The following is a 21,553-nucleotide window of genomic DNA, read 5'->3' as shown; positions in this document are numbered from 1 at the left end:
GGGTTGTACACAAGAAAAGGTGAAATTTCAGAGAAGGAAGCAATCTGTTGGAGAGTGTTGAACCCACGCAGCCAAGCCCTGTCACTTCAGTTACTGATGATTGAAGCCTTGGCTGAGAACAGTAAGGCTGGGTTGGTACTCACAGTTTCACCTATGTTGGTGTCATGGGAGAAAAAATGCCACTTTTGCAGTCTTTGAAGTATCCTCTGCCTATCCATTTTTGAAACAAGTGATGGTAGAAAGGATAGATAACATCTAGCATGCATAATTCTCTATTATACCTGTGCATTGCATATATATATATATATATATATATATATATATATATATATATATATGGAGTAATCTTTGACAGGTGACAGATGCTGAGATTTAGTGCAATGGGACAGGTTTTGTAACGTCTCTTGTGCAGCCATGGGACCAGCCAAGATGCCTTTTCCCCTTTGAGCTGCAAAATCTTCTAAAAACACCCCCTGCCAGGAGGTATCTGGTTCTTACAAGAATCCGCCAAATGACAAATTTTAATGAGGATCTGGCTGCATATGTTGCTGATGGCCCATTCAAACCAGAATGTCCTCCATGGACAACCAAAATGACCTCTGCACAATCAGCACGGTGAGGAGGACACAAACACCAGTGGCACAGCCTTTTCTTCAGGACAAGCTTTATTAACCATTTGCTTTAACAAGGTACTTATGAAGGCATTGGTTCTTTAAGTTACAAGGAAAGTAAGGAGACTCAGGTTCAGCATGTAAATGACAAATTAACAAAAAAGGCAGATGTTAACCCATGTAACTACTAGACCATCTATTAGAAGACATTTTGCAAGCAACATTCCACATTTCTTTGCATTGAAGTAAAAACATATTTTTTGGTCAAGAAAATTACCTTTTTTCATTTTTACACTTTTTTAAAACTTATATCACAAATGTCAGGGTAAGGCAAATCCTGGATGAATAATATGATAAAAATCCCTATTCCCCAAGAAAATAGATCCACATACTCTGTTAAATTTTGTAATTTTAAAAGCAAAGCTGGCATGCACTGCATATAGAGAAAACTTTTTTTTTAAATATAATTTCATTCAAGTCCTAAAGCAGAACAGTGTTAATTCAAAGAGAGGCTTTCTCAGTGCTTTATAGAAAGAGTGACAATTAGCTGCAGTGACCCATTATTACAGACTATGTCTAAGTATCACCTTTGGATGTCACCATGGGAGCAGTCACCAGCCTGAGGAATATCGTGTCTAATGGTAGGGGTGAGCACTTTCAGACACAGGAGAAACAACAATCAAGCACAGCCTCTTAGGTTGAATGCAAACATCAGCACCCAAACACAGCTATTCCCTTTACACCACCTACTGTGAATGTATTTTGCATTTAAATCAAAATCCTTGACATAAATACCAGTGTGGTGAATCTCCATCTAACACTTGTTCTTCTACAAAACCAGCTCCTTATCTTTCCCCATCTCCAGAAGAGCATCAGAGACTGATTGCAACGACTACTATTAATACAGTTTCATGCTGCCAATGTATACTCACTTTATGAGTGGTGAAAAATGCCAACAACTCAAATCAAAACCCACTGAAAGGAAGACAGATATAAACAAGGCTGCAAACAGTACAGTAAGGCCTCAAGCTACTCATAGGTTTCCTTGCTTTACACTTTACACTTTCTGGATTTCATGCTTTGCTGACACATCATTGGGCAAATGGTTGCTTTGAAGACCAAGGTTAAATAAAAAGGAAAATGAAATTACTGTCAGGGGCTAGAGAGTGTCTAATATGATGCATCTTTGCAGCTAATTTTTTTTCTTTAACTGCCAGTCAGCCTTCACAAAACATTTAAGGAATCTTTTATCTCTTTCTGAATGACCACAGCTCAGCATCCAGCCTCCCATGGAGCCATCTGTCTGTTTTCTTGCTAAAGCCAAAGCTGGTCAAAGAGAGGGACATCTGAGTCATGGCTAGTGTTAATGCTGCCCATGGGGAAGCAGGATCAAAACAGGTACAGAATTACATCAGGGGACTGTGACAGTTATACCATCCTCCTGATGTATTTATCCACTCCTGACCTACCTACTATGACAGCCTGTTTCAACCATAATAACACAGTATGGAAAATACACAGAAACGTAAGAGACCATGCAGAAAGCCCACATCCCAAAAGACATGTTCTGTCAAGCATGACCCCAAGGTTGGGAAAGGAAAGCACCAGAGGCACCTCAAAGGGAACAAGGAGGCCCTTCAAGAGTATTTGGAGAGAACAAGAGCCAGAGGAACCGTAGTTACCAAATACAGGTAATCTTAGCAAAATTTTCAAACTGATTAATAGACTAACATTAGCTCATTTACTCCTACAGTTGATCCAATTTGGAGTTGTCCATCCAGGTAATGAAGAAGCTCCTTGAGAGCCTCTCTGGCACTACTCACATCTGGGTGATTATACCACCAGAGGCAGCACACAGAAATACCCTTCTGATCCCACCTCTAGCAAACATGCTGGAGTCCCACAGAGAAGGGGAGGTGGGAGGGGCTGCCTTTCTAGGGGCTGTAATCTGATGCTTTTCCTCTTTCTAATCCTTGTTTCTCCTTACACCCTTTTGAATCAACAACCATTGACTGTCACTTTCTTAGCCCAGGTTAGGTACACTTGGGTCACCCTTGACTTGCTGTTACTCCAGCACAGGATTTATCATTGAAACTGCTCTAGCTGGGATGAACCCAGATCACAGGAAGACAGAGATATGTCTTACCTTTTTTTTTTTTTTTTTTTTTTTTTTTCCTGGCCAGATATTAAATAACTGTTTTGTCATTAAGGAATATTTTGGATGGAAAAAGAAATAACAGAACTAATTATTTTTCTTAAAATTATCAAATTAGAATTGATTACTTTGCTTAAAGTGACCAAATGATTCTTAGCAGCACTTTAAAATAGAGTTTGTAGCACATCCCACTAGGGACACAGGTCATGTGCTCTTCCATCCAGTGTATTTTCCATTGGTTTAGGTTGCAGTACAGTTGGGAAATGTACATGAAAACCTTTTGTTCCTTTCCTACAAATTTCAGTGCAGCATTTGCTGGCAGAACAATTGACATATGGAGAGACATTCTTATCCAAATAACTGTTAATTGCTTTAAAAAAAAAAATCATGCATATGCAGCGGAAAATGTAATGAGGGCTGCTCACAAAAGCTACTGTGTGAAGCTGTATTTAAAAATGCCTCGAATACAGAGTCTTTCCAGCATCGAGGAAATGTCTGTTGCTTACCTGTACCCAAAGGTCATACTTATAGCACTGGTTTTGAGATGTGCAGAACTAACTGGAAGAAGCAGGATGGATTTGGGGTGCTGGCTGTTTTGAGGCCACGTGTTATTCACATGTAAGGACATGGCATAGCATAGGCTGATCATAGGAAAGAAGATAAAGATGCTAGAAAAGTGGTGGGCCTGGAAACAGGCTACTGATGGTATGATGCAGGAGGAAAAAAGACCCAGTGTAAGAGAGGGACTCACATTTCAGAAGAAACTGTTGTAAATGCAGGGTTAATTGCAAAACATTGTTAGACCTGGGAAGTTATGACTCTTCCCAACAGGCTTACAGAACAAAATGAAATGAAGAACAAAGAGAAATTAAAAGCAGAGACTCATTCCCCCAAAAGCTCCCCCCCTCCCAACCCGCTGATCATCTCTGTGTGCTCTTTTCGGCCGAGAATGATGCTGTAGGATGTCAGCGCCTGCCCGTAGGGTTTCCTTGGGTCTCTCCTCTCCTGCATCCTTCCTTCGCCACAGCAGCAGAGAGAAAAGGGAAAAGAAAAAAGTAAAAATTTCAAATGTCTACACAGAAGCCAGGTCTCATGTTTCCAGCAACAGATGCCTACAGTTTCTTTTTGTGTCCAATGCGTGTGTGACACAGCTTATATCTGACAGCTACTATTGGGTGAGCAAATTACCTGCGCTTATCAGGGTGTCTTGGCTTTCCAGAGCACCATCAAGCAACAGCTTGATACCAGACACCCCCAGCTCTGGCAGGTACTTTGGTGACAAACAACACATTGAAATACGAAAAACAGGAAGCAAATCCACCCTTGTGAGATTCTCTGAAGTTTAACAGCCTGATAAGTCCTCCCTGGGGATTGCTCCTAGTAATGAAAACAGTAGCGATGGAGTTTGGATGGCTTTGACAGAGAACTGCAATGAATTCAATGCCTGTGTCTAATCCTGTGCATGCCACTGAACTGCTGAGCCAGACATGGTGTGCCCAGGGTCTGGCCCCTTTGTATCAGAAAGATGCCTGCAAAGCCACATCTTGCAGTGGAACTGAAGAGATTTCTTCATTGATTGTTAATTCATGAGCAAAAATTACTCCAGCCCTAAACATTCACAGATAATAATTTCAATGGGAAAATGCAGCATGACAAACAGATTTCTTAAGGGCTACATAAAAACTGTAATATTCAAATACCTTTTTTAAACAGAGGAAGGGTATTAACATATTGATGCATTTTTAAGTTAAGGATTTCATTATTTCCTTTTTTGTTTGAGCAAGAAGCTAAGGGAGGGGGAGGAAGAGTTATGGATGCTGTATTTTAATCATTATTTTAAGGGCGTATCCTATTTTTACTTCAGCACTTTTTAAATGGGACACCATCAGGGCTACTTCTCACTCCAGCAGTACAGCAGCACACATCACCTGTACACAGATAAGGACTAAGAGTCATGTTTAGTAATAAGACGTTGTGTTTCAAATCTCTGTGTTACAGCTACTGCTATTGTATACCTTGCTCTTGTGCTACATGAAAGCCCTTTACAAGGGTAAATATAGCATGTTGCTGTTGATGATACTGGCATTTCTCAAAAACCCTACAGCAAAGGAAGCAGTGTGCACTGGAAACCACTTCTGAGGGAGAAATGGCTACTGCTTCTTTTTGTTAGGGACGAGCCTTGGACTTCTGTCTTCCCACTATATTATTCATTTTATTCTAGAAGAAATGCTGTTTATGCCCATGAAAAACACTGCCTCGACAGCCACCACTGCTCCAGCCACAGCACTGTCATTTAGTGCGGAAAGCCAAAACAAGCTCCAAAAGGCAGCAGAGCTCCAGAAGGCAGCTCTCTGACTTTGCCTTGTTTTTCAGTGTATTGCTGAAGAGACGTGAGGTACTGGAGAGCCAAGGGCAACAAACCCCTTATGATGTGAACCTTTTGTTCCCAGAACACAGCTCATACAGAACTGAGCTTCGCTCCAACTCATTTAAATTGCTTGTCATTTTCCAAAGCAATGCCAAAAATTGTTTGCTCATTTATTTTTCTTTTCTAAGTGATGTTTTGCCTTCTGATGATCTCAGACTATGCATTACCTAAACCCTTTACAGCTGCAGATTGTTGCTATAATATTTGCTTGACAAATCAAGTCTTTCTTTTTATGATGTAATACAGGCCATGTTAGACAATTACTTCTCCTTTGTATTCTGTCTTCCTTTTTGGTGTTTTCTTTTTTATGTTTGGTACATTTTAACTTTAATTCAGGTGTTTTCAAAGCAAGTTTTCATACAGAAACTGTATGGAAAATAGGGGAGAAGAAATAGTTGTGAAGATCTTACCTGTTATTTAAGCTTTCCGCTCTGTTTCCATTGGATCATTTATACTTTCAACTTGACTATTCATTTCAGCTGAAAAAGAAATGAGATGGTCATTAAACTATTAATGATACTCATTAAGTTTATCATGTGGAGTAATAACTGCTTTTAAAGCAAAAGGGACATTTATTGCATTAAGAAATCTCTTAAGTCATCAAATGAGTCTCTTTGGGGACCCATCCTAACCTGGAGCTCCCCGCACACCGTGACAAACAGTCCTGTAAGGAGGAAGACTTTAGCAGCATTGGAAATGCAAGCCTCTGGCCCTAGATTTTCTGTTTGATCCACATCCATCCAGTCTGACTTTGTCACCTAACCAAGGAGTCCAGCTCAAGGTCAAAAAGACCCTCATCTCTCTCTGTAGGCCACAGGCAGAGATACAGGTATTGCCATGGAGTGACACAGAGTTTTGCTGGACTAAGTGGTCTTGACCCTCTGATTCAAACCTTGACCCTTGGAGTCTGACAAAGTCCCTGGTAGGACTTAGGGTTGAGTGGCAGGGTGGACACAGATCTATTTCCATAGAAAAATAGAATCATTTAGGTTGAAAAAGACCCTTGAGATCACTGAGTCCAACCAAAAACCTAACACTGCCAAGATCCACTAAACCACGTCCCTATATTGCAGCAGTCAAGCTGTGACAGTTTTGATGGTGTCTCAGTTACAGAGATGATGCTTCCAGAACTTCTTGAACTGCAAATTGCTGGAACCTAGGGAAGGATTCAGAAGCAATGTCACTATATTCCCACAATAATAATTTGTTAATTTAAGATCCATTTAAAAGTCAACCTTATTTTCATTTAAAATTACAAAAAACAAAACAAAACAAAAAAAACCCCAAACAACAACAACAACAACAACAAAACCCCCAAAAATCCAAAAGAAAAAACAATTAATATAATAATAATAAATTAAATAGAAGGCTTAAACTCATTTTACCATGACATTTGTCAAAACTATCATCTAAACTATGGCAGGTGTGATTGGCTGTAGCAAGGCTAAACATAAATACCTCCAGTTTTAAGACTAGTATTTAGTATTTGTTCTGCACTGAAATTGAATGAAGCTATTTATATTAAAATCATTATTTTCTTTCTTTTCCCTGGCTTTGTGTTGTGTTATCAGCTGTAGATTATGAGGCCTTTGACATGGGTCACAGGCAAACTCCTCAAACATGAGTAGGAGATTTGGAAATTAAGATGGGAGAGAGGAAAGAAAAAACCCCAAATCAGTAATGATGCTACTTCCATCCAGGCAGTGTGATGTCTTTTCATGAATCAATATCATGTCAATGTACCTGTTATGGTTTTGATGAATTATTTGTAAATTATTTATCATCCATATGCAGAAAAGATACTGCACTGGTTTCCTGGATGTTTGTGATGAATAATACAAAAAGTATCCTCTCCTGCTTACAGAGCTCTGATGCACATCACATTTAGCAAGCTTGTGTTCTTTAACCATATTTGCATAGCAAAGACAGGATGCTTAATAAAAAAAATCACTGAAGGAAGGCTGCTGCACACTGACAACAACATCCTCTCCCAGCCTCATTAGGCTGGACAGCTTCACTGGCAGTATTTGTTGAAAACACCTTCAGCCTTCACTCATGTTCTACAGAAACCTCCTGCAAAATACATCTGGACTTGAACCTGTGGTTAGGCTCTGTTGGCATCCCAAGTGAACCTTTTCCTGTGTATTTGTGCCTGAGCTCAGCTCTTTGCATGAGCTCTCCTGAGGACAGGGAGGTCTGGCTGAAGGATGGGCTCCTGCAGAGCACTGACTGAGCCCCAACATAGGCTGCTCTGGGGGCAGCCACACCATCAGCTCTGCTCAGCTGGAAAATGGCACAGCAGGGAAGCACATGGAACACAGGAACACATGGAAGAACTGCTGCCAGGTACGTGGGGATGTGACTCACAATCCTGGGATCCTCCCAGCATGAGGTGGTGTCACAGAGGCAACATCAGCCCTGGGTGTTCTACATCTAATCACATTGCAAGCCAAAATTAGGGCTTCTCCCTGATAAGCAAGGCTTTTAGAGGTTTTCAACTGCTAATTCCCTTTAGCAGTCTTGTTGTACCTCCCCATAATGTGCTACATCAGCCAACAATTCAGAGAAGCACCTGGAATGCAAAGGGGTGCGCATCTAAATTCAGTTTCACCTGCACCTCATTCTGTACCTTCACAGATGGTTTTTATGCCAGAAATGGACATCTCTGTGTGATGTGGACATTCTCTATCACATTTCTCTTAAATTTTGACCTGTTGGGGACCAAAATTACCAGATATCAAATGATGACCATGCAGGGATTTCTCCCCCAAAAGCAAGAAAGTTCCTTGCAAGAGGAGAAGAAATAACCCAGCAAATAATTCTCATCCATCACAGCAGTGTGGTTGTTGCTGATCTGGGGGCGTGTGCTTTGGCAGTGCAACATTACTCCTCATCCCTGCAAGACAGTTATGTGCTTAAAGGTTAGGTAGCCAAGAGAAGACAGGCAAAGTGGAGACTGGAGAGCCAAGTTAAAGTCATCTGCAAGAGAGTGAGTGCACTTCTTTAGCCCAAGATATTATGCCATAGACCTGGACAGCAGATGACACCAAAACACCAAAGTGTTTTGATTTAAATGCAGTTTTCTACAGGCTTGAAACAAAAATTGCTTGAGCAATCCCATTGTGAAAAGTTTGATCTGACTAAAACCAGGTGAAAACTAAAAACTGCCTTAGTAATCTCTACAGCTTTGGTGGTAGAAATAAAGTAAGGAAGCAAGCAAGCAAGCAAGAAAGAAAGAAAGAAAGACAAAGAAAAAAAAGGAAAAAAAAAAAAAAAAGGCGGCTACTGTCAGGAGAAACCATCTAAGAACCTAATCACCAAAGGTGAGGTTTGCCATCATTAGGAAAAACTAATCAGCAAATCTGTCCCAGGTACAAGATATTTAATATACAGGGGTCTTTGTTCTGATGGCTAATGGAAGCTGGCAGGACGAATATGTGTCTGTATACACAGCTCTAATCCAGGCTACAGATGCACCTTCTGACAGTTTTCCTGATGAAGAATCAAGCCTAGGTCTTAAATAATAGTAATTTCTCAAATATATCACTCTCATGGACCTGCCCACTGCATGAACCAATATTGAGATCCACCTAAGCTGTCTAAACTCTCTGCATCTCTAAGGCACTTTTCACTGTGCCACTGTATGAGAAATTAAACCACAAGAGCTGAGCTGCCAAGGGGGACGGATGCAGTCATATATGCTTGTGCTTTCAGCTGTGAAGAAATGAGACCTCCTGGGGAAGAAAGAAGGGGACTAGAGGAAAAAAATAGGCAATTTACATAAAAATTACTGTTAAAGGGAACAAGTTTGATCCTTCCTCTCTCTCTCTCTTTTTTTTTTTTTAAGCACGCAGTATATGTCCACGAGGAAAAACACCCTGTAATATAATCCTGATAGCAATTTGACCTCTCTAGAAACAAAGATTTCCCTGGCAAGTGAAGTACTTTTTGGCAGCCTAAGCAAACACCCTTTTCCTGTCCTTTCATGTAACTTTAAAAGTTCAAAGAAAAGGAAAGTACAAGATGAGTCATATGTAGAAGACCTTACAAGATAAGCAAGACTTGAAACAGAGAAACCTATCAAGATCCTCATTTCAGAAACCACTAGCTGGTCCTGCTGTCCTTTGCTATGGCACATGTTGAAACAGTGATGCAATCACTTTCCTTTCCAGCCAGAAATCCCTTAAGATATTCCTTTAGTAAATTTGGATTTCTTTTCACTAAGTAGCCCACACTATCCCATGGATTCACAATTCAAATGTTTTGATGTGCTTTGACTTTTGGGTTTGTTCAAAGCATGAGTTCAAGAAGGCTGCTTTGGCTTTATTCTGCACTTCTACTTGTAATAGCATAATCTCTAGTATTGTTAAAAAAAAGAAAATTCATTATTCACACTTGCTTTTCCTGTGCTTGCAAACTTCTTTACAGGCCAGTATCTAATCAGTCACCAATTCAAATGCTGCAGCATAATCTGACATCAGAGAAAGGAAATCAGCATCAGATTCTTCGTGTAACTAATAGCAAAAAGAATATAATTGGTTTGTCTTGGAGATGTAAAAAAGTGTGCCTTCAATTCATATTATGTCAATGTTGAGGAGGTTAAAGAAAGAGGTGAAAAATAGCCTTCACTACAAAGAGGAGTCTATGGGTATAAAATGAGGGTTGGACACCCAATTCCAAACCCACTGCTGATTGGGGCAGTAAAAACCCCTCTTTGTAGCTCTTACACTACAAGAGCTGACCCAGATGAGTGAAAAAGGGCCTGCCTCACCAAAGCCTAAGCACAAGTATGTTGATTCCCACCATTATTTCTTTACACGCAGGATGAGTCAAGAAGGTCAATTATTTTTTTGTTTACAAGGATGTTACACACTGCAGATTTTGAGTAGCACCCCAGTACTCAGCTCTTGCCAGAATTTGCCACACAGGTGGGTCATCACCTCACTGAGGTCAATGTTGGAAGAATATAATTTCTAAGTCAGGAATTTTGGGTTGATTATGTCCAGAAACCTGACTAGAACTGCTGTTATAGGTCAACTAAATTGTGACTGTTTTATTAACAGTAAAAGTCCTAGTGAGAGAACTGTTACCAGACTGAGCTATACATGGATACTGAAGGAGGAGGAAAGGGAATCACAGCTGACCAAGAATGACACTAACACACAAGTTCAGAGTGATTATACTGCCAAACACTTCCCACTCAATGGAGTTGGGCACCAGAAATACTCAGAAATAACCTTCTGACTGCAGTTAGAGCCTCAACCTCTTGGCCAATTCTATATCAAGACCAACATTACAATGGGTCTAAAATATGACTTAGTTAAAAAGCAGGCAGTGTGGAACATACCAACTGAGCACATTAACCCAATCAACTCAAAAAGCAGGGCTACAGCACTGAAAGTTACCTCCACGAGACTCACAACACAGTGGAGATGGTGTCAACTCTCAAAAGGACTCAATTGAAGACATTATAAATATAACTCATTTTTTTAGGAGGAAACATATAAACACACTCCAGAAAGGAAATGCTAAGTATCAACATCAGGACCATAGACAGAGTCACAGAATGATTTTGCCTAGGAAGGACTTTAAAGGCCATCTAGTTGTATTCCCCTGCCATGGGCAAGGACACCTTCCACCAGACCAGGGTGCTCCAAGCTCCCACGAGCCTGGCCTTGAACACTTCCAGGAATGAGGCATCCACAGCTCTCTGAACAACCCATTCCACTGCATCTCTACCCTCATAGTGAACAATTCCTTACTAATATCCAATCTAAACATGCTCCTTGTCAGTCTAAAGCCATTATTCTAAAAAAGTAATTGAAAATAATAAAACAACATACCATCCTTATTTGAAACATCTGCTGCTTGACTTGCAAGGTCAATTTTCATAGGCTCCACAGAAGTTTCCTCTTGCTCTTGTATCCCTATGATAAAAGCCAAAGAAGGAGAAAGATCAATACTCAATACAAATCAGTATCTGATTAATGTCTAATTCTCAGACTCCTCGTTCCTGGCTTTTTTGTTTTCCTTCCAGCATGCTCTTACCTTTGTAGACTCCTCTGTTGTATAGTGGCACCCACTAGAGGACAGAGGATATAGGGAGAACGAACATATTTTGAAAATAATTGCCTGAATGTTTTTAGCAATTCAGGGTCTTTTTTAACTGTGTTTGTTAAAATCACATTGTGGTGTGTGCTTCTGTCTCCCCACCATTCTTTTCTCATCATTTTAAAGAATCCCTTCTGCTCATAAAATGCAATATGTGACTTAATCACAGTTATAAAGTTTCTCTAGATAGCAGAAAGAAAATAAATACAGTGAAGAGTTCAAATACACCAGGTAGTCAGACACAAACTATAATATGAATGTTGGAAAATGCATTTTATCACTGTAACTCAACGTTTTTATCTCTTCTGCCTCAGGCTTGTCTGGAAGCTTAGATTCAAACTCCTAACAATATTTGAAAAGGGAAAGAAAAAGATTTGCTGTTTTAGACAGAGTTCTCCTATTCTGCCATTGGCTAAGAAGCCAATTTTTATTTACATTCCATCACACTACTTTCTACTGCTGTGGCTGCTGTAAAGCCTGTTGCACCATCCTGTGACTGAACTCCAGGATATCAGGTCACTAAGTGATTTGGGCATTTGGGTGGTTATAACAAGACAGCAGAGTGCAGTAAGGACTCAGATATTTCAGAAACATTTCATTCTTAAACTGAAATAATTTACCCCTTCAACAACACAGATGAAACCTTCACAACTTCAAAACAAAACCTTCAGGTTTTGTTTTGAAGGTTCCTTCACTTCCTTTTTCCTGTGGAATTCTAAAGTGGGGTTTTTAAGTCCACTGGAGCGTGCTACATTTATTTTGTCCATAAAAATGTATCTACCTCTGAAAATTTCAGCCACTTTTCCTTCTAATTTTATCTGCAAACCAATGGTATAATGGGAAATTTAGTTTTCTCTCTTCTCACTGTGATGGCCAATGGTGTTTTCACTGGCAACTTCTGGCACACTACCTATAGAATCATAGAATCATTGAATCATTAAGGTAGAAAAAGACCTCTAGGATAGAGTCCAACTGTTAATCCAAGAGTGCTAAGTACACCACAAAACCAAGTGCCACAACCTTCTGAACACTTCCAGGGTTGGGAATTCCACCACTTCCCAAGGCCTGACCTATGGTCCTACCAAGCTTGGGGGATGGATGACTTTACAGTGATAAAAATGTTACTCATAATTTTAATAGACTTCTCATGCAGAAACTTTTCAGTGGATCATGGCATCACCAGCTTCACCTCTTCCCCACTGGTTTAAAATCATCTCCCCATAGACACAAACAAAATGCCTGTAAACATCTGTGTCTAAGAATGCTGCATATCTGCCTGAAATGGCCCCTCTGTGGGTGCATCAAACTCCAGATACTTCTCCAGGGAATTCATGGGAGTGACTGTGGTTATCTCCTGTGGGTTTTTTTATGTACCAACATCCCCAAGGTATCCCAGTGTTCAGCCACCTGTCTTTTTGGATTAATGCAAAAAATAAACCCAGGTGACCCCACAGAAATAATGTGTATGTGGCAGGAATTTGTCAAGTACAAGACTGAAGAGGTGTTTCAAAATGCCTGCCTGACTTCTGGCAAAATCAATATGAAATTTAAGGGACCATGAAAACACTGATTAATCAAGGAAGATACACAGATAATTCCAGTTGTGATACACTTTGATTATCTGAGAGAAGAAGCTCTATGAAAAATAGAATTTTGAAATATCTCAGAATAATCAGGCAGGTTGAGAGAAAGCTTAAAAACCACTTAGTTCCAATCCCTCTGCCATGGGCAGGGACACTTTCTATTAGACCTGGTTGTCCCAAGCCTCATCCAGCCTGGCATTGAACACTTCAAAGGATTGGAGTAATGACAGCTTCACAAGGCAGTATGTGCCAGGGCCTCACCACCCTCTGAGTAAAGGATTTCCTCCTAATATCCAGTCTTAAATCTGCTCTTTCATCTTATAACCATTGCCCTTTGTTCTGTTGGCTGTCTCTGTATCAGTGCAGCCTGCAGTGGATGCAGGCTGCCCACCAAGACAGCCTGGATGTCTGATGTAGGTATTTGGGATATCTGCTAAACACTAACATGCCCCAGCTGGCACCTGCTGCCTCTGAATCTGACCTTGACTCCTTTAAACCACCCTCTATTAACCAAATAAAGGAGACATGATATGACAGGTCATGTCTTACCTCCCAGTTTCTCCCCTTGTCACTGCCTGAAGTGACCACATGAACCTCCCAGCCCTTATCACAAGATTGTTAACTAAGCCTGGCTTTGCCATGCTGCTGAAAGGTTTCTCCCTCTCCATTGCAGAAATCTCTCATGCAGCTGACAGGTGCAAAGGTTTATTGGCATAGTGTGAGGTGATGATGGAGGCTAATGAAATAGAATTTTATGGATACATGTGTGTGTGTGTAAATTTCTGCACATGTGCTTTGATCCAGTTGTCTCCCATTGGCAGTGATAACATCAGGCATGGGATGGGGCGTGGCAAGCCTAGAAAGGGGCAAGGAAGAGTAACAACAGCATCAACAGATCTGCAAAATGACTTTTTAGAGGTTTAGAATCATAAATACTGTCAGAAGAGTTGCTTTTGTTCTGCTTTTTCACCTTCTTTTCACATTTGAAACCCAGATTCCCCATCCTTTCTAGGAGGGGATTGTTGCAGTATCAGTGATTTCTACACTGGGAGTTTATTGTTGGATATTGTCTAGGCAGAAGATATTTTAAGCTTTTACAAAGCTGAGCACCACTGCAAATCTTGGGAAGAGGTTTGTACAGTTTACCATCCCATTTTTTGAGAAGATTTACAAATTCAGTTAATATAAATTTAATTTCTTCCTTCATTATTATTGTAGGATGGACACAGGAACATTCACTATACTGCCATGCATGTGGAAAGGGTATTATCCAAAATAGCTCCTCTGCTGTGCTGTCAATTCAAGTTCACTCTGAGATCAGCCCAATTCACATGTACAGCAGATTTTGATCAATACCAGAAACTGCCTTGACAACCAATTTATTCATGAGGCCTCTCCCTCAATTTAATTCCTTCAGGTTAAAGCACCAACAAGCAAAGGGTTTCAGATCTCCATGCAGGAGCTGAGAGTTCCTGAAGGGAGGGGAGTCTGGGAGATCCCTCTTTCAGTATCAATTCCCATTTCCAACTGTGCTCCTGCCAGAGCTCATTACCTGAACCCTTTGCCAAGTGGTTACACAACCAGCCCAGCACTAGGAGACAACGGGCTGCTGGCATGGGCAAGGCGGGCTCCCAGCCTTTTCCAATGCATAAGACAAGTATAGACCAGGAAGAGAGAAATCCTGTACTCTAAGCTCATCTCTTTTTTTTCTCCCTTAATAGTCACTTGTTCTATGTGCTTACAGTTAATACACCATTTTCTTGAGAGAAATATGATTTTTTTCTTCTCTAGATTCGTGCACTGTTTTCAAGACTAACATGAAGGTCTTGTGGTAGCTCTTGGTACGTTAGCATTGATTTTAAATTTCCCCAAATACAGAGGTTAGATATCTGTTTTCCAAACCCCCAATAAATTCTAACAAGTAAGAAGTGTAACCCTTGTCTTCCTCATCATCCTCCTCCCTTTGCACAAGGTTTAAATTTATTTCAAGCAACAAAAGCAGGTAACAATGCAGGCTTAGAATCTGTAACAACCCAAGCACTGAGTTTCTGCTCCGAGCTGCCTACCTTAAGAATGTTTACTTCTCTTTGATGTTTATTTCTTTTGGCAGAGCCCAGCCTTTGTGACCAGCCTTGGCATTGGGTGTGGGTCAGGGATGCCAAGCGGGCTCTGAAGCAGGAACCTGGGTTCCTGCTATTAGGTTCCAGCTGGTTAATAATGTCAGAGACCCTCTTTGAGACAAACAGAAGAACAAGTTTCATGTGTAAATTAGTTCTGTCAGTGTAATCACATGCTGCATGGTAACTTAAATATTTAAAATTTCCCCAATTTTAGAAGTCTTGTAATAAGTGAGAAATCCTGGCCCTAAGATCATTCTGAATATTTGAGGGAGAAAAGAGTTGTCAGTACTACGACAATCCAGAAAACAGTTATTTTAACAGGAAAATGGCAATGCCATTATTCCCATAGCTGGTCTGCTCTGCAATTTTGGGTGTTGCCACAGGAATTCAAATAAAGTACTGTCCTGCCCGTGGACAATGTGCAACCTGACAAAATTCATTAGCTGTAAATTATTCATAGAGCAGTTGCTTCTACTTGTGTTAAATACTTCAAAAAAATCCCCACATGTTACAGCTATTCTGAATTATCCAGATTTCTCCAACTCATACCCACTGAATAAATTCTATTGCTTCGAGTTTAGCTGTAAATATGCTTCCTCTAACCATGAGACTCTGAGAGAGTCAGGTATGTTAACAAAGAATAAATCCATGTTTCTCTGTTTAAAATTGGAACACACCATTTTTCATCTGCAGTAACAAAACCAAAACAAAACAACCTATAAAACAGACAAAGCTCTTCTGACCAACAGCTGCATTGTCTTATCTGTCAAAACCAGTTCCCATTTTCTTGCTCTGCAAATAGGCGGAGTTGTGTTTTCCCTTCTTTCCAGTCATTTCATGGAAGCTTCATTTCACTTCTCTAATGTGACTGTCAAGCCTTCATGTACTTTGTTTACTGCTGTATTTTAGTCACATTATAAACGCTGCCTCATTTAGAAACTGAAGCTGTCTGTGATAGAAGGATTCTATTTGACTCCTGTTCCACATCCAACTGGGATGACTGACCCTTTTAATCAGACCGGATTCTACCACATCAAATATTTGTGCTGTCTTCTTGTATGGCTCTACAGTTGTAAGCACCCAATTTGCTGCTCTTGGGGCCCTAAGAAAAAAAAAAAACAACACTGTCCTGGGTTGCAGTGTAGGATGTACACAAAGTATTTATTCTATCACCATCTTCATGAACTGTTAAACCAGGTGGGGCAGTGTTTTCCCAAGCCCCTGACTTTGGGGTGTCTTCTGATAATGGCCCATCAACGCCTGGCCCATGACTCACAGGTAACTCCCTCCAGGAGTTATCTCTGTTAATGGGCCATCAAGGACCCACTTCACACTCCTCATCCCATTGTGAGATGCTCTGCCCAGGGGGAGGAGCCAAGCAGTCTCACCTGGATATAAGCTGGTATGTGGGACAGGACAAGCAGCCCTGACCCACTGGATTCCCAGAGGACCAGAGCAACCAGACCTTTCTACAGGATCACTGCTTCAGGAAGAGCACCTCACCTGGACTGCTTCCACCATCCTGCTCAGGTTGTATTCTGACTCTGTCAGTGGTCCTTTGTGTTATTGCATTTATTTTATTTTATTTTTACCTTTTTACCTTTCTTCTTATTAAATTATATCTCTGACTTGGAGCCTCTCATTCGTTTTGCTTTCAAACCACAACAACCACCAATCATTTTCCATCTCTACTTCATCACATTCAAGCTGGAGGGCAGTTTTCTCCCCTGCTGTCCTCCTGCAATGCACAGGTCAAGCTTAACAGTTCTGAATCTGCAGGACTGGCCCTGCCACCACTGTACCTCTTGTTGTTCAGCGTGGCTCAGTAAATAACAAACAACTCCATCTGTTAGATCAGGAATATGACACTTCCATCAACCACCATCCTGTCCCCAGCAATTATGCACCAGAGAGATGAAAGAAAACTCAAGGATGTGGATTACAGAGGAGGATGTGCTGGTACCAACTGGGCTTTCCAAGCCACTGAGTGAGCATCATTCCGGATTTGTGTTGCAGCCCCTTCATTAAATGGAGTATGGACCCTTTTTTTTGGCATTTTGGCTTTGTTTTCCATAGCACCAAAGAGTGATGGATCTCCCTGTCCCTCCAGTGCAATGTGTGTCAGCTCAGCTCTCTATGTTTGTGCACACAACTGCACCTCAAGGCATTGTGCTGCTTCCAGCCACTGTTATTCCCAGCTCAAGCTGAACGGCATTTCTTTTAAAATGTGATTTAAAAGTGTCTAAGATCTGCTTATCCCTATCCCCTTCCAGCCCTTTATTAAACACACTGTTAGTCAATCTCATTTTGCCTACCATTCTCCAAAGGTGGGAAGAGGAAGTTAGTGAGGATTTTTGCCCAGCAGTATGGTCCATAAGAGCCACACAAATTTGGCACATCTAAAAACACTCCCGTCCATCAAGAGCACTTTCTGTATTTTGTCTCTCTCTAAAGACAGGATAAATCTGCACACATCAGGCTCCTGACAAATACAAGGCACATTGTTTAAAGAAAAGCCTTTTTGATTTTTTTATTTTTATTCTGGAAAATGTGTAAAAGACCATGCCATTGTTTTCTAGATGCTCTTTTTGTAAAATCTCTCATCAGAGAAGAAGCCTGCAGCATAGAATGTTTGAAATGGAGCACCCAGAAAATGTCATCTCATCCCTCAATTGCTGGCTGTTAACACAACTAAAATGTTGCCTGGTTGTGATCAAACTGTAGATCACCTGTCCTGGATGGCTTCCAAAGCACTTGTGCTCCATCCCTGCCTACAAATAAGGCAGATAGCATGCTCATTAGCATCATGACAAGTGAAGGGAACAGAAATGGTAAATGATTATTTACTTCTCTTTCCCATTCTGTCACTTTTTCCTGCTGTTTATGAAACTCATGAGTGATTCGGTTCACCACCTGCCTCATCCTAAAAGCTGTGTCAGTGCGAGGAGTTAGAGCACCAGGGAACCCTTTAGTGTAAGCCTCAGGACACTCACATGTATCTTAAGGCACACCTTCTCCCAGAGCAAATGATGCTGGGCATTCAGAAATATCTTCTCAATTCCACAGCCACATCAGCCAGCCTGTTGGAAAACAGCTGCCTTCCAGAATGATCTCTGCATTTCTGTTCCCATCACAATATCACTGTCTCCACACACTCACCAGGCTCATCACCACGTACCTGGGAGCACAACAGCTCTCTCCAGTAGCTTTAATTCCTCTTTGCACCATTAATCTGTGGTGAGGACTCCTGGCCTCAATTCTGCTGAACCAATGTGGGAACCCAAAGGCTTTAATAGGCCTTTCTTTCCCTTCGGTTCACCCACTGAAAAACAGAACAATTTAGCCTGTCCTGTCATCAGCAGCACATACTCTACCTCTATTCCTTTTCAATCTGGCATTCACTGTATTTTCTGAGCACTTCAAGTGGTCTTGAGGAAACTGCAGAAAAGCAGACTTTGATAGCAAAGAGATCCTGGATCTCCTAAGCAGGACAGATTTGTCAGCATGTGACACTGTTTCAAAAAAAGGGGAAAGAAACTTTCCATTTTGCTCCAAAGGAATAACTCCAAACATAAAGGAGACTGAGCCAGTCCTCAGCCTTGTTCCATACACATACTAGTAAAAAACTCCTTTTCCCATATCTTTGCATGAAAGCCTCTCAATTCAAAGTTGTAATAAAACAGAGGGAAGGAGGTCATATTCTCCATTCCAAGGCAGGTTCCCACTTTCTTTGACAGACACCAGTATTTCAAACTGAGACAGAAAGGTAGCATTGTTTCTTTTTTAAAGCAGAATCCTGTTCCAGTTCCTTCAGAGCCAAAATTTTACAGTCAGCTTTAACTATATGGTGATAAATACATATCTGCTCTAAAGGACTCATGTTGCTACTGGGCTCCTCACCTATTCAAGTTCTCAGGGCTATTTTTTTCAGATCTTGATTGTGACTCATCAAAACAGAACAGGTGTTTAAATAAACACATATATGGGCACGCTTTTGTGTACATATCTGTGTTCAAGGGCAGTAAAGAATTTTTCATAAATAAATGGCTGGGAGTTATTTTCCTTCTGTAAAGAAGGGGATAGCAGAGAGATGGAGATGTTACCCAAGGTGATACTTCCCACCCTGCTCTGAAAACGCCTGTGGAGTGAAGCCGAGGCTGAAATTTGGCTTTTGGAGATCCATGTAGCTTTTGCTATCAGAGGACATCATTAATGCTGATGGCTGTGCTGCTTTCCCCTCTGAAAGCCTGGCATCCTTCTTCACAGCAGTGAGCCAGCCTCAAAGGAATGGGAGGGAAAGCAAATACACTGAAAGTGTGCATTACCTCCTAAGCATGCATGCCATTTTTAATTTCTGCTGATACCTGGATGAATGTAAGAGCAAACATTTTATAGTAGTGCCTTGGAGTAAAATGTTTCCCCAGCAAATAACAGGACTAAATGAGAGTAAGTGTTGCTCTAATCTTCAGCTGCTCTGTGCCAGCAGGGAATAACCACATCCTCTTCTGAATAGAGACTGCATACAACTAAGGCATGTGAGGACCTAAATCATGCATGGTGATTTGAACCCCAAATTAACATTTGCACCACAGGAGAGTATTTCCACATGATGTCAAGCTTAGCCAATATTTCCTGGCAAGGCTAGAAAATGGATTTAGATTGTCACATTAGTAAATTTTATTTGCTCCTTTTCTTAAAGAAAACTTGAGGACCAAATTCAAAATTACCACTGTGGAACACAAAAATTTTGTCCACAGCAGTGCTTCCAGAACAGCAATTTGGCAGGTGAGGAAAAACCAAGTGTCAGTGCTGGCAGTTGCACACTTGCTTCTTTTTCTTGCAGAGAGCCATTATGCAGTATTTTCTAAAATTGTAAATGCTCTTTCTGGCTCACTATGGGAAACAACACTAATATGCATCACAGGGTGTGAGATAAAACGTGCAGTGCTATTGCTGCCTTTGATTTTTCTTCCATTTATATCAGTTCTCAGTAAAAATTACACAAAGACAGCTGCAGACTTTTTCCTCTAAACTTTTTCACATTTCATCCTTTCTTTGGTTCATAAATTCTAGGGTCTGACTAGGACCTTTTATCAGGGCCAGGAATTTACATTTAGATAACATAATGCAAAGAACAGTAACAATCATCATCACCATTCCTCTCTAGAAACAGCTCCAGAGCACTGCCCAACTGACCTCAGATTTGTAAAACAGGGATCTGACCTATTTGCTTGAAACTGAGTACTTGTTTCTCCTTCTCCAGTTAGGAGAAGCATAACATAGTCAAGGGGCTTTTTAATGAGTATTTGTTTCTGTCCTGTCCCTCCCCACTTTTTCTTGATTTTTAGGGAGTCTCACTTGCTGTGTTGTGCTGAATTAGTCTCTAGTCATGGATAGCTCCAGTTTGTTGTCTGGGAAAAGAACCTGAGCACACCAGTAGCTACCAGAGAAAGGCCACTGTGTTTTTCAGAGTCACTTAAAAAAGTAGTTACCAGACACCACCAAGAACAGCTTTCTGATTGCAGGACACTTAAGAGAGGCAGCTTTTCTTCTCAACCCCTGTGCAAAGACTCAGTAATAGCAGGTAGGCAAGAAGCCAGGAACATACATCAGAACTAAATAAATTGCCATGGAGAAGTCTTCAGTCAGGTTCATCAGCTCTGACATCTGCCATTGCTGACTCTCAGGTCTTGTGATTTATGAGATTTTCTGCTCAGTTTAGGTGGAGGGGGCATGTACCTCTTGGTACATTTTCTGCTCAGTTTAGGTGGAGTGGGCTTCTTCCTCTCCCAAACCATTTATTCCAAACAACATTTCCCCTTACACAGCCTCACTCCCTCTGTTTGAAGAAGTCCACCCTGATGTTACTGGTCATCCAGCAATTTTATTTACAAGCAGGAAAACAAGGGATCAGAAATTTACACAAGGTTTCATATACATCAGACAGTTACTTGTATCAAAAGATAGTAAATTCCAACAGCAAGTTGGATCAAGGCTGGCTTATGTCTAGATCATTACTGTGACATTGGGTAAAAACCAGAGCAACTTTTTGGGAAAGCTGAGGCATGTTTCTCCTCAACCATCCTGCTTTTGCTCCATGCTATTGAAAATTTCTCAAAGTTCTGTTTTACCTCAAGGCACCAAACAGAAATTGGAGGCCAAAACCATATAACACAGGGACTGAACAAAAGCCTTTAAGAAAAAAAAATAAAAAAGAGGAGAAAAAAAAAAAAAAAAAAAAAAAAAAAAGAGGAGGACAAAACTGTCTCAGTATGTTTCTTATCAGACAATACATTTCCAAAAAATTGTTGGGTTTTTCCCTTTAGCACTGGAGATCATATCCCCTCTATCCATCAAACAATCTTTTAACATAGAGGTTGTTGCAGATGCCAGTACATATAGGTCAGCATTTTCAACAATAGCTGACTAACGTTAGGAGCACTTTAAAAGGGAGTTTAGATCCCTTTTTTCCAAAAGCTTCAAGCTCCCAGCAGCTCCATCTGGCTTCAAAAGGGGCTCACTTCATAAAGTGTTTTGGATGTGCT

The 21,553-nt window shown here is 40.8% G+C and overlaps 1 protein-coding gene across 8 annotated transcripts in view; it reads right to left on the bottom strand.

Annotated features, from left to right (window-relative positions):
* Nucleotides 1–647: 647 nt before the first annotated feature.
* The window catches only part of MACROD2 (mono-ADP ribosylhydrolase 2), an 866,413-nt gene continuing 845,507 nt past the window's right edge, over nt 648–21,553 (bottom strand). For 7 of the 8 annotated variants that reach the window (XM_083858375.1, XM_083858373.1, XM_083858372.1 and 4 more), the window contains 3 exons: nt 11,038–11,121; nt 5,605–5,673; nt 648–3,782 (listed from right to left, as the gene is read on the bottom strand). In XM_083858375.1, coding sequence (XP_083714501.1) covers nt 5,612–5,673; nt 11,038–11,121 — 146 coding nt within the window. In that variant the 3' untranslated portion in view covers nt 648–3,782; nt 5,605–5,611. The remainder of the gene's footprint in view (nt 3,783–5,604; nt 5,674–11,037; nt 11,122–21,553) is intronic. The other variant, XM_083858370.1, reaches the window with a different exon arrangement.

The sequence above is a fragment of the Zosterops lateralis genome, assembly GCF_965231275.1.
Source record: "Zosterops lateralis genome assembly, chromosome: 3".
Taxonomy (NCBI): Eukaryota; Metazoa; Chordata; class Aves; order Passeriformes; family Zosteropidae; genus Zosterops; species Zosterops lateralis.
The sequence above is the reverse complement of the archived record's forward strand: the minus strand, read 5'-3'. Positions and strand labels throughout refer to the sequence as shown.